The sequence below is a fragment of the Rosa chinensis genome, chromosome 4 (genome assembly GCF_002994745.2).
Source record: "Rosa chinensis cultivar Old Blush chromosome 4, RchiOBHm-V2, whole genome shotgun sequence".
Classification (NCBI taxonomy): Eukaryota; Viridiplantae; Streptophyta; class Magnoliopsida; order Rosales; family Rosaceae; genus Rosa; species Rosa chinensis.
In genome coordinates this window covers 66877357-66890305 of record NC_037091.1, presented here as the reverse complement: position 1 = coordinate 66890305, position 12949 = coordinate 66877357, and the positions used below count along the sequence as shown (strand labels likewise).

Sequence of the window (12949 nt, the reverse complement as noted above, 5' to 3'; positions counted from 1 at the left end):
GATGAGTGCTGTTTTTTTCCCCTATATATGTTCTTTTCATGTCAGAAATTATCTTCTGCTCGTAAGACATTTGATGAATGAATGGTATCATCATTAAGCAATATTTTTGTTTACGTTTTTAGATATGATTTGCAATATTGTGGTTTTATGTTTCTATTCATACCTCAAGACTCAAGTGTTGTGATTTTCATACATTTTGAAATTATGAATAGGAACACCCAAACGTATATTAATAGAAGGAAAAAATAAAAATGGGGACCTTTTTAACATGTCCATAAGATACCAATAGCGATTTAGCTTGGTGTTTGGTACTTGGACTGTTTGAAAATGCCCACTCCATACCATGTATATAAAAGCGGTCGAGATCAGGCCTAGCACCCGCACACATCCAGCCCCTGGTTTGAACTTAAACCATTTAAACCAGTCATATGTTTCATATTCGTTCATAGATCGACTTGTAGTATATTGTCAATGGCGGATTCGGATCACAAGTTGTATCATATTGAATTCTATGAAGACTGTATCACGACTACCGTAACCGGAAGCCCCCATATCGTCGATCAGTGGGTTAACGAAACTTATTACTTGCATGGCAGTGGCAGCCATGAGATGAACTTCTTTGTAGGGCTCGACACCGAATGGCGCTTCGACCCTGAAGCTCATGATTACCAAGTCGCAATCATTCAACTCTGTGACGTTCGTCGCCGTTGCCTCATCTTCCAGTTTTCTCAGCAAACCCAAACCGGCGAGATAATTAACAATGCTCCTCCTCATTCTCTCACCACTTTTCTGGCCGACCAAAACATCAGCTTTGTTGGCAAGCAAGTTAAGGAGGATGTTAAACGTTTGGCTCGTTTGGGATTGCATGTTTCACGTGCTGTGGATGTGTCTCATATGGCCGCCGAAAAGTACAGAGACAAAAGCCACAGATGCAAGGGACTTAAAACCTTGGCCATGGAGTTCCTGAACAAGGAGATGAACAAGCATAAGGATATCACGCTGAGCCGTTGGGACGTTGAGCAACTAAGTCTTGCCCAAGTCGAATATGCTTGCATTGATGCCTTCGTTTCGCTTCGACTCGGAATCCTACTCAGTACTACTAATGATCAGCTGGATCATCATCATCCCATCAATGACATAAAACAAAGCCAGCATGCTGCCCTGTCTAGCTAGCTCAACCATGCCTCATATCGATCAATATGTATCAATAAATAAGATTCATCAGAATCGTTGTAATTTTGCCCATGTTTATCTATTAAAAATAAGGTAATTATTAACTCGATCTTGAGCATATATGCCTTGCTTTGCTTTTATATATTATACGACGATATTTTGTTGATCCAGACAAAGATTAATGTAGTGATCGTAGCCATAAACAAATGAGTAATGAGCTAGTGCCAATGTGTCATACAGTCATGTTATGGAAGAGGCCAGGAATCCAATGTGTCAGGCAAGCAATTGCCTAGGGATACAATTTGAACCTTGCTCTCCGTGAATGTGTAAGCTGATAAGGACTAGGCATTGCAACTTTGGACTGTTTTTCTTGTTTTTCTTTTTTGTCTGAAGGTCGACACCGCCATCACACACCATTACCATACCAGCTTTCAAACCCCTTTACGTATGAGTACTTGAATTATCCATTGTTCATCGGGAGATGTTATATACATTTGAAAGCATTTGATGAAACAATGTCAATATCTCTTTGCTAGCACCCTCAAATCAGTCAAATGTAACTTTACATCATAATGAAACTTATGTGGTAGTAAATAGTGACTAGTGATGTTGCAACTGAAATTTGAACTGCAGGTTAAAGAACATCATATTACAGAAACCATTCGTTAATGCGAAGCTTCCATTGCACTATAAATAAAAAAGATGTACATATTGGAATCGCCCACACCACTAGCTCTGCAAGGCACCATATAGATTGCAACAACAAAACTCCGTCACAATTTCTATGCAACTCCTTGACCTACTATAGAAGAGGGGCTAGCAAAACCACAAGACAACTAGCCCCAACTAAATAAAACGATATTTCTATTTGACATTGACCTCAATCTTCCTCTCTCTCGACTATTCTTTTCCTTTATCATCAATTTCTTCCAATCACTCACTACAACTCACACAAATTTAATTTATCCTCGAGCTGTTCCTCCTTCCCCACCACTTCTTTTTTGCCCTATCAACAGTACCCTCTTCATTTCCAAGCTTAGTCAACACCACCTTTGTCTCCCGAAGTCTTGCACCATAATCCTTCTTCCAAGCCTCAAACATCTGCTTCAACCTTCTAAGCTCTCGGTCTGGATTCAGACTTGCTTCAACTTGACCAGATTTTACCTCCACCAAGAACTTGGCGTCATCACCAAATACTTGACTCCTCTGGTCAAATTCTTCAGTCAACCGGCTTATAACACTCAAACCGGCACTCATGGGTCTTCCCCCATTGCTATCTTGGCCTTTATGGTTGCTTCCTGTATCCCAACTGTAGTCGCGATCATCACTTGCATTGACCGATGCATCAGAATTTCTCTCAGAATCATCAATGGCAAGGCTCTTCTTGGCAATTGAGAGGCTGGATTGCAGGGATCTCATTTGTTTCTGCCATACTTCTTCCATGGATTTCATTTTCAGCTCATATTCAGACCAGCGGTTCTCATACTGTTGGAGGCGTTGGTGGAGAATGTCGTTCTCCTCTTCCTTCTCTCTCAAGGCAGCTTCAGCCTTAAGAACACGACGTTGTAATTCAGCTAGAAAAGATGATTTGACCAGCACCTCATCTGACTCGTTCGCCTGTTTGAGATTCTAATTGTTAATTATTCTCAACAAGAATGCATGACAACCTTGTGCATTTGCGCACACAAATACCACACATGCTCAAAAATTATTTACGGCCATTGTCACAAAAGATACAGAAAAAACTTGTCTAGTTGTCGGCCAAATGAGGAGTGCTATTGTGAGCTTAATCTGAGAACAGACACAATAGAGTGCAAATGACAGCCATACAAGTTCAGGGGTCATACAGATACAAAGGATATAGTGAAGGTGCAAAGGCCATAATGCACTAATGAGGAAGCTAGAAGAATCAAGGAATACCTTTGTGCTCCCAGGTTTCATTAATCCTATACCTCCTGAGCATCTTCTGACAAACCAGCCACGATAAACTGCAAAGATAGCTTAGACAATCAAACAAACGAAACTAATTTGGGTAGACATTGACATAAAATATAGCCACAAGTTTCAGGTTAAATGTTTTTACTTTGGTTAATAAGATCAAAAAGCAGTTGCTACCATCCTTATGTGAAAATTAGCTACAAGTTCTTTGATTCTGAATACAATCATAATGTATGTCCTTATCTGTTTTATAACTTTTATTAGGTTTCAGGGTTTAGGGACAAGGCTTAATATACCTGATTGTATCACGATTGATGCATCACAAATGTTAATGAATTTCTTCCTTGCAATCCTGCTTTTCATCAGCTTTTGTATGAATACAGCAGCTCTATGCCTCTGCAGTAAAACTGCATACTCCTTTCTCGTTTTCTCTCCCCTTACAACTGAATGAAGTAATTGAAATTATATATCAAATATCCCAGTTTGCTTCCTGGCAAAAATATGATATGATTCACCAAAATAGATAGGAGCAAGTCAATACAGGATTGAAGCGTGGTGATTCCTCTTCTCAGCTCCTTAAGGTAACATCGAGCTTGGTGTCCTCTAAAGCAGCTTTGAACGCGTAAAATACCATGGAGTGTACGATTTCTGGTATCCTCAAGCACCCCAATCTGCACCGAATTTTTTACCACATTTCAATCACACTTATAAATGATATTGAATCCGTCTTCACAAAAGCTGGCACCAAACCAAGACAATAAAACACAACATATTTTTCACTTTCCCCAAAAAGAAGCACAAATACATAAATTTACCTGTCCAGTACGGAAAAACAATTTTGTATAGCCCACTTGATACATCTCTGGTAATATATTGAACTGATGAAGAATAGCAACTGAAACACTAAGTGGCTCCTGTGATGCAACATTCTCCAGCAGAAGAAAACCATATCTATACAAGATTTAATAACACAGACCAACAATAATTAGACGCTGGAGAGAGGTATAAAGTATCTGAGAGCTGAAACAAGTGAGGTTATCTTTTGTTACCTTCTTGCAAACTTCTGGTGAGACATTCTGGTAGGAAAGCCAGATCTCGATATTCGAACCACTTCAAGGACTCCACAGCATCTTAGCTGCTGCAGGACAAGTCCTTGCTCATATATTCCTGGAGATTGACTATTGTTGGGCTTGATACAACGTATGAAATGTGGAGTGGTGTTCTCAAGACGTTTCATCAGTAGGAACAATTGGCCCTAAACACGAACACAAAAAAGTGAATCAAAAAAATACAATAGCCAAATAACCAAACTCATTTATTGAAAGTATTCACTTTTCAAGAATGTGACATATTTAAAGGACAGATAGTATACATGATCATGTTACCACCCAAAGTCATTTATTGAAAGTATTCACTTTTCAAGAATGTGACATATTTAAAGGACAGATAGTATACATGATCATGTTACCACCCAAAGTCATTTATTGAAAGTATTCACTTTTCAAGAATGTGACATATGTAAAGGACAGATAGTATACATGATCATGTTACCACAATCCTGAGAGCCAATAATCATGTTTAATTAGCAATCATGTACAGAAATCTAAAAAAATGAAAAGCAGCATACCTTAAATTTTGTTGCAACACTCAGCTTCTGGGAGTCTGCTCCACCTAATTTATGCAAGGGGCCAACTACAGGCTTCTCAGATCGATTGAGCATACTAGATGCAAATATCTGAGGAAGGTGGCATGAGCATGAGGAAAGAAGCTGAATGGAATCCAAATGCAGCAAGTCTCTATTCTTCTCCAAAAAACCTGTTGTGTCATACGTAACCTGAGTGGAAGAAGGGGGACTGTTAGGACCCGAGCCTACTTAGGTGGTAAAGGATGGTCTAGACAGGCTTTGGGTTCAAAATCTGACAGCTCAAGAGAATGTTTTGATGTATTCTGACATGAGCCCTGTGCGTGTTCAGTTCTAACTATAATCAACATAAAAGTCCTGTAGCAAAAGACAAGATTAAATAACACTCGAAATGAATTAATCACAAAGAGTACCTCTCCAGCATAATGACTGATAGTAAAGGCTTTGTCTCGTTCTCCTCTAAAAGAAGAATTAGAACTCAGATGTTGCTTAAGCTTGTTGGCGAAGGTCAAATCACTACCATTTGGGAAAGTGGACTCTTCATCTAAGAGGGACAGTAATCCCAACGGTCTCTGCATTTTATATTGTAAGAAGTTTCAGAGAAATGGATACTGTAAAATTTAGCTTCAAGCACTAGACTTCATAGTTAAATAAGGGACAATCATAGAGAAGGAATAAGTACAGTGACTTAACGTACAAGCTTCACAAACCAGCAAAATAAGAGGTGCACATCAGTTTATGCTTCAATTAATACTTGACTAACAATTTGGACATGCCTAATCGCAATATATTAGGTCATCTTACATATGAAGAATTAATTAGGAATCTTTCTGCACAATAAAATCCTCAACCATGCACGAAAATCTTGATTATTATGTTATCTTTCAAGATGTCAGTCAATTACTTCCTTCGAGTGCAATTATAGATATCATGAACAACTATGAACATATAAATTATGTCAAACTTCTATATGAGGCCACAAGCGATTATGAAGTACAAAATATAACTTTTATACAGTCATGAAGTTAACAAGTTACTGTACAGTACAAATTATGAAATGCATACACTTAAGCTGATCATTGACAAGTTCACTACCTTTTCAAAAAGGCCAAGGCAATCTTGGTTGTCTTCAAATTCAACTCTTGTCCAATCAATGCCATCCTGAATATATTCCTGAAAAAGAAAATAGCAGTCAACATATAAGTCTCTGCTCTCATAAAGCTCTCCATTCAATTAATTTGTTCAAGGTCTAAATACAGAGCAATAAATCAGGAATTGGTTAAGAATTTGGTTCACACAAGGCAAGCACAGTCTCTTTCATCATTGGCTAAACACCAAATCTTTGGTCCTTCCTTCACCTCATTATTATAGTTTTCTTAACAGACAAGCAGAAAAGTATCACAGACGTTTCCATGTAATGAACTAACATGATACACAGAAGTAGGACTAAGTCTCTATAGATAAGCAGAAAAGAATCACAGGCGTTTCCATGTAATGAACTAACATGATTAGTGGGACTAAGCTCTGTCTCTACCAGTTATACTGATGAAAAGGAAATATGGAAGATTACCTCCTGCTCTAGTTTGAACAAGTGGCGATTGAAGTGCTGCTGCAATCTCTCATTTGCATAATTAATGCAGAATTGTTCAAAACTATTTCTCTACAGAAAAAGACAAATGTAAAGTTATAAACACTTGCAAAATACTGACAGAGTTCCAATGAAAGTTTAGATGAAACGTACATCAAAGGATTCAAAACCATAGATATCCAGAATGCTAATAGATCTGCCAGTACGCCGCTTTCCTACTGCAAGTGATTTGTTAATTTGTTCAACCAACCACTCAAACAAACATGCATAGATCGACTTTGCCAAAGCATCTCTCGTATCGACAGCCTGAAAGATGCAAAAACATGTTAAGGATGGCCGGATATCAATCAATTTTGTTGGGCTTTATTTCCATTTATAACTTATTCAACACCAAATGGAACCACCCAGTGGAAACTGAACCAAACTACTTTTAATCTGCTGATGTGTTAATCATCTAAATGCATATCAGATGAACTATATTTTCATTTCTTACCTGTGATAGTGTTAGCTTTTGGACAATATTGTCATTACCAACTCGCATTTTGCGAGTTGATAAAGCAAGCATAAGCTCCTCCGGGCAACATCCAACCAATTTAGCAACAGTAAACAAACCTGGAGATGAAATTTGCATCTTTTAGAACACAAAACTCAGGAAAATAAAAAAAGGACAGTGAACTATAAGGGTAAACTTAAACAGTCTAAAATATTATTATACAGCCCATACAGTAAAGCTGAATGATCCCAAAATATATGTTCGACTTAGAGACTTACTCTCACTACTAAGATTTCAACATTGTGATTCTGGAGATCCTACCAGATCCAAGGACCAAAGTTCTTTTTTCCCATTTGGAGACCAGCACATGACAATTTAAAATTGTTAACTTATACACTGGGGAAGGAACTAACAAATGGATTTCATGCATATAAATAATTCACAGTCCCCCAAAAGAGAAGGTTGAGAACTATCAGACATACAAAGATAGCTCAATATTCTTCATAACAGGATGCATGTTCGATATGATTTGAAAATCACAATGCTTCATGGCAAACACCACTTGTAAAAAACAAAATATGACTATCATATAGATTCTTTTTTTTCAGTCTATCATCAACAGTGTGTTACCTTCATCTGCCACAGCTTCCACATGATTTTCATTATCAATCACACTAAATGAGATGTTTCCCAGCCACAAGACTGCAGCAAGCATTGCAAAGACACTTTCTTGGTCTTCCTTGTTAATATGGACGACATCTAGAGCTTCCTGAAAATAGTGAGTTCACATGCATGTAAATACACATTCCTAATCATATATCTTTATGAATGCACAGGAAGAGATGATCTGTTGAATTAAAAATGAAAACCTACCTTGACCACACGAAATTCTTCAGCATCATCAACTCCAGTAATGGAATAACAATTGCTTTGCTGCAGATATTTGTACTCATCTGCACTCTTCAAGTTCAGCATCTCTGTCACATGCAATCAAGGGAACCAAAAATGAAAATGGTATTGGAAAAGAACATAATTTGGCAATAAAAATAGTTGAACTTTTAAATCCAGCCAATACACAAAACATACTGTGCATTAGCTATAAATACACACATTAGGTTATAAGCATGCATCTACAAGTTGTGCAGGTGTGCTAGGTGTTTGTGATTGACGTAAGTATTTAGCTGAACCTATAATAGAAGACACAATAAATTGGTTTGAGGGCAACATGGATTATAACAATCAAAATATAAGGTATTGGACAATATACCAAGTCGTGTTGAAACATATAAAACTACTAGCAAAGATAAATGGCAATAATAACCTCTAAGAGCAGGTGGAGCTCCAGCACACAGCTGATAAAATATATGGTATGACCTTTCTCCCTCAGTGCATTGGACGACTCTAGACTGTTCAAAAAATTCAATCTATCAATGATTTGTATAAAAAATTAAACAGATCAGAATCAAAGACCAGAGGGAGGAATAATTACCTTTTCAAGCAAAACTGTCACATACAGCAGCAGACAAAAGAACAAGTCAGATTAAACATCTGTTTATGTATGTACATATGTAAGCAAATACAACTTCACCCAGGAACTTCAGAAGTACAAGTGAACTTACAAGTTTGAATGTTGGCACCAGATATCTTTCCAGTTTCACTAAAGTGGATTTCAATCAATTTTCCCTGCATTATATGTTCTCAGAGTTACACTACATCAAGGGACATCCTTGTATCTTTAGTTGATTCTTTTAATGTTAAAATTAAAAGAGCAAAAGAATGAAGGAAAAGGGGATAAAATAGGAATAGTTGAAGGAGACTGTTAGTAGATGATTAATGGATGCAAATATAATTATAAATAAAAGAGACAGCATTAATGAGAAAAAATGGGAGCTTACAAAGCGACTTGAGTTGTCATTTCTTAATGTTTTCGCATTACCAAAGGCTTCTAGTATCGGATTAGTTTTCAATATTTCATGTTCTATTCCACTTCCACCTCCAAGTGCGGCCAAATATTGCATTGCTATCTTTGCAGTTTCAGTTTTTCCTGCTCCACTTTCCCCACTGGACGTACAAGAAAAATAAAAAATAAGGTCTCAATGTTAAAAGCAGAAGAAAATTATAAAACACCTAAATTCAAATAAAGCATTCGTTATGGACACAGACATCCCATGCCATCAAGTGTTACTTTATAAAACGAAAAAAATGGAATTACTTAGATTAAGAAGAGTTAATTTTCATATGAGACAGTGATCTGGACAATGGAAGGGTTGCTAGATAGATGTTTTAATAAGAAAATAGAAGGAAAATAGTTTTTTTGTTCTTTTTACACTTGTCAATACAGATGTGGAAATCAGTAACTAAAACGATCCACAAAATTCTGTCTTAAACGGCGGTGATTGAACCAGATTATTCATCTTGATAACTGTAAGTGTATGGCTTGTGAGTCATGCCCACATGACCGAGAAGGCAAGAGTGATTTATTCAATAATTTAAAGATCGGATTCAATTCATACAGATGTGGACATTAAGCACGTGAGATAGGTCATTAAAAAGACATAGAATTGACATCCAAAAGTGCAATTATAAATTAAATTGACGTAAGAAATGCAAGTCATATTTTACCGACCTTATAATTATCGATTGATTTACTTCATCTGAAAGGGGAAAAAAAGGTTAGAATATACAGATTAACAGCATCTCAAATATATGGTTTGAACTGCTGAAAAATTCAATTATGTAAATTATGATATAGAAAAGCCACCTCGAACCATTTCTCGGATGGCTGTGTCTGTGATGGCATATACATGTGGACTATCAACAGCTTTATGCTTATATGCTTCAATGTATTCGTTCCCATATAAACAAACTTTCTTAAAGGGGTTGATAGCAACCAACACTGGTCCCGCTTTTGTCTGAAATCAACCATTATACCCAATAAGACATTACTTAAAAGGTGACAAGTTCAGAAGGGGAGTTCAAATTAAACTGAAATCCAAGCTAAACACGTACATAAATCATATCTCGATTGTATCTATACTGAAGATTGTACAGCACTGATGGTTCGTTTAAGTAACTAAGTTGCATGAGATCATCCACACCATTAAGGATATCAGGATTTGCTGGAACCAAATCTTCAGTTTTTACCTTTATAACCTACATGTGAAACAAAATTGAAATCACTTACTACACCAAACTGTAATCATAACATCATATATCCATACTTATCAAAAGGTCACATACCTTCTCGTTAGGCAGTGATATAACAGTTTCAGTGACTGAAGTCGACAATATTTTCCCCAGTTCCCAATTCCCATTTGGAAGTTGGTACCAAGATTGTAGCTTCTGAAATAAGAATAGCTAACGTGTAAGAAATATTAATAATACTAATAGGCAGTAAATTAAATCAACTTAAAACAATCATCAGATAACTATACTGGATATCTGGTAATCCTAAGGCTTTATCTGCTGCCCAAAGAAGCAGAATAGATATATAGATGCATTTTCAGGGCCAACGAAAAGTATTGAAGTAAGACTAACTAGTGTAGCATGTATAATGATGCAGCACACTTGCATGTACATGATTGTTACGTGAAATATGAATACATTAAGCTAACCAAAGCAAAGAGCAAAATAAACATCCTGATTTGCAGCAATCCAGAAATCCTAAATATTTTTTTGATCTACCAAGAAAACTTAGGTTCATATTTTTCAATTGCATAATTAAATACCTTCTTCCCAGCATATGACGTGGTGTCACCCCACCGACGTTCTGTGCGAAATGAAGATATTGAGGGTAAAGGTGGAGTTACAGAATCCAGGTCTTCATCAACACTTGACTGCCTGTCTTCAGTGGAGATAGTGTCGCCGGTATATGGTGAATCATCAATTACTTGGTCCGTGTCACCAAGAGGCCCGGGACTACCTTCAACCCCTTCAGCAGTGCTATCCTTTAATTCACCATTTTCTGGAATACTGGAGGAGATGATATTACTATTTCTGACATTATCGTCATCTCCAAATCGATCAGAAGCCGGTGCGCCTGAGAACCTAAAATCACCAGGCAATGATTTGATTGACTGGAAGGAAGGTGTGGACGTAGATTTCTGTGACATTTTCCCCAAAGAGCTTTTGCAACCTAGAAGATCAAACACTGAGATCAAAAGGCATACTTTTTCAACATATAAAAGGGATATCAAACTTTAACAAAGGCCCCACGGATGAAGAAGTTAATGGCGGGGACCATAATTTCCAAGACACAGACTCTGAGACTCTAGTGCTCTTCCCTAATCAGTCACCATTGACATGTTCAACACTTACAAAGATGATACTTACAAAGATGTCCAAAATACCTCCCACTAAAATCGATACCATGTCTCACGAAACAATCATCTTAAACCAACTTTTAAATTCAGAGATGCAATTTTGATTAATAGCAGATCTTTTCTCTTCATTTCATTGGTTGCTGAGAATCGAAATAACAAATTGCAACAAAATTGTGTTAATTCTAGTCAACTCAACCCGGCCGATTTCTTGACCATAATTAGACACCGGAATCAAACTCAGATTACCAAAATACCTACCTACCTACCTTTTTCTTCATTTGAACACAAAATCAAAATCAAACTCCAAAATGCACGGAATTACCACAACTCAAATCGATCCGCTTACCTCAGAGAAAATGTGAATCCGCCTCCGAGATTTTTGCTTGCTGGAAGCAATCGTCAAATGCCCTAAAAGTGTGGTCAGAGCTGAGAGAAACAGTGTTGAACAAGTTTGAAAAGGTCTTGACCAGGGCAAGTTGAGAGAGAATAATGCGAAGAAGATGAAGAAACCCTAATAATCTTGAGAGCGAGGCTTGCGAAGAGCAATCGAGATGGCGAGTGTGAGTCTGACACTGTGCTGGTACGAGAGCTCGAATTCCGAGAAAGTGAGAAGAGAAAATGGAGAGAGAGAGAGAAAGCAGAAGAAGAAGAAGAAGAAGAAGCAGCTGGTTGCTTTTTTGGCTCTTCTTTTCTCTGTTTCACCCACATGAATCCATCATACAAAAGAGAAAAAAAAAATATCAATTTTTTAAATATTTTTGAATTCGTTTCATTTTTATGGTATTTAAATTTCGGGGCTTTGGCACCAACCGAATTTAAAACCAAGATTTTCAGCGGTTTGTGAAATCCAAAGTGAACTGACGGTGTTGACCCTGTCATCTCGCACAAATGCCAATGGAATCCAACAACATGTATAAATTTTTTTAAAAAAGATTCTGCATGCGTGTCATTTTTCTGGTCATGATATATAGCAATTGCCAATTCCAATTTTGTGGATGCATGTCCATCCAATCCATCCTTAGTAGATTATCGATCTTCACTTATTACTTTGCAATTACAATAAGAGGATAATCATTTGTCAGATTATTTAGTAAAATTTTAATTGTGAGTTATGCACTACTTGTTTTTTTTCATGTCATAAATTTCAATTTTAGTTTAAAAAGTCAAATTTTCATCAAAAAAGGTTCAAGAAGTAAAATTGCATTAATATGGTCAAAAATGAAACGAAAGATTAATAGTATATAGATTCATGTTTTTTTTTCAGTTAAGAGATTAACTTTATATAGTACTAGTCTAATTGACTTTTATTTTTGATTTTTTTTTTATTAATAAAGTTACAGCAATTTCTAATCTAATTTTGGGGAAGCTTCTCTTTTTGTTCATGGGAGCTCTTACAATTTTTTCATTTTTTTATCATCATATATAAATAATTTGTTTATTAATATCTATATTATGTTAGGGCATATTTGGTAGTTCAAAAATTTAATCATTCTCTTAAGAATTGACTTAATTATGTAAGATATATATTATTGAGCACAACACTAATTAATTCTTATAAAAAATTAGAAAATAATAACTCATACTTCCAATAAATCAAGTCTTCATTCATAACAATAACCTTTGAGGAGGAAGTTGAGGCTTCAAGAGACAATCGTAATGTGCTTTTAGCTCGATCGCATTGAACAAAATAGAGTATGGGGCTTGCTTGCAAAGCATACAAAGAAAGCAACAAAAATCCTACGATCTTGTTGTTCAAAATCATATAGCATTGATTGCACGGTCTAATATGAATT

The 12949-nt window shown here is 36.5% G+C and overlaps 2 protein-coding genes across 2 annotated transcripts; one reads left to right on the top strand and one right to left on the bottom strand.

Annotated features, from left to right (window-relative positions):
• Nucleotides 1-471: 471 nt before the first annotated feature.
• On the top strand, nucleotides 472-1173 carry LOC112199815 (Werner syndrome ATP-dependent helicase homolog). The gene has a single exon (XM_024340777.1). It carries the CDS (start codon nucleotides 472-474, stop codon nucleotides 1171-1173), a length of 702 nt encoding a protein of 233 aa, XP_024196545.1.
• A 604-nt stretch (nucleotides 1174-1777) lies between these two features.
• LOC112197058 (myosin-1) lies at nucleotides 1778-11893 on the bottom strand. Its single transcript, XM_024337587.2, has 24 exons — nucleotides 11503-11893; nucleotides 10563-10969; nucleotides 10075-10176; nucleotides 9844-9987; nucleotides 9596-9746; nucleotides 9461-9488; nucleotides 8730-8895; nucleotides 8454-8517; nucleotides 8324-8337; nucleotides 8156-8240; nucleotides 7708-7811; nucleotides 7465-7603; nucleotides 6835-6953; nucleotides 6495-6647; nucleotides 6324-6413; nucleotides 5849-5926; nucleotides 5167-5325; nucleotides 4739-4945; nucleotides 4161-4366; nucleotides 3927-4062; nucleotides 3653-3782; nucleotides 3408-3554; nucleotides 3094-3161; nucleotides 1778-2790 (listed from the first exon to the last, which is right to left on the bottom strand). Exons 2-24 carry the CDS (start codon nucleotides 10944-10946, stop codon nucleotides 2131-2133), a joined length of 3534 nt encoding a protein of 1177 aa, XP_024193355.1. The 5' UTR covers nucleotides 10947-10969; nucleotides 11503-11893; the 3' UTR covers nucleotides 1778-2130.
• Nucleotides 11894-12949: the final 1056 nt, after the last annotated feature.

What these genes read in the sequence shown, in the direction of transcription:
- LOC112199815 (XM_024340777.1), top strand. Translation starts at nt 472, where the DNA reads ATGGCGGATTCGGATCACAAGTTGTATCATATTGAATTCTATGAAGAC.
- LOC112197058 (XM_024337587.2), bottom strand. Translation starts at nt 10,946, where the DNA reads ATGTCACAGAAATCTACGTCCACACCTTCCTTCCAGTCAATCAAATCA. An exon ending in ATGACAACTCAAGTCGCTTT is followed by an intron (nt 8,518 to 8,729) that starts GTAAGCTCCCAT and finishes CATATAATGCAG; the next exon opens with GGAAAATTGATTGAAATCCA. An exon ending in AGCTCCACCTGCTCTTAGAG is followed by an intron (nt 7,812 to 8,155) that starts GTTATTATTGCC and finishes TGCATGTGACAG; the next exon opens with AGATGCTGAACTTGAAGAGT.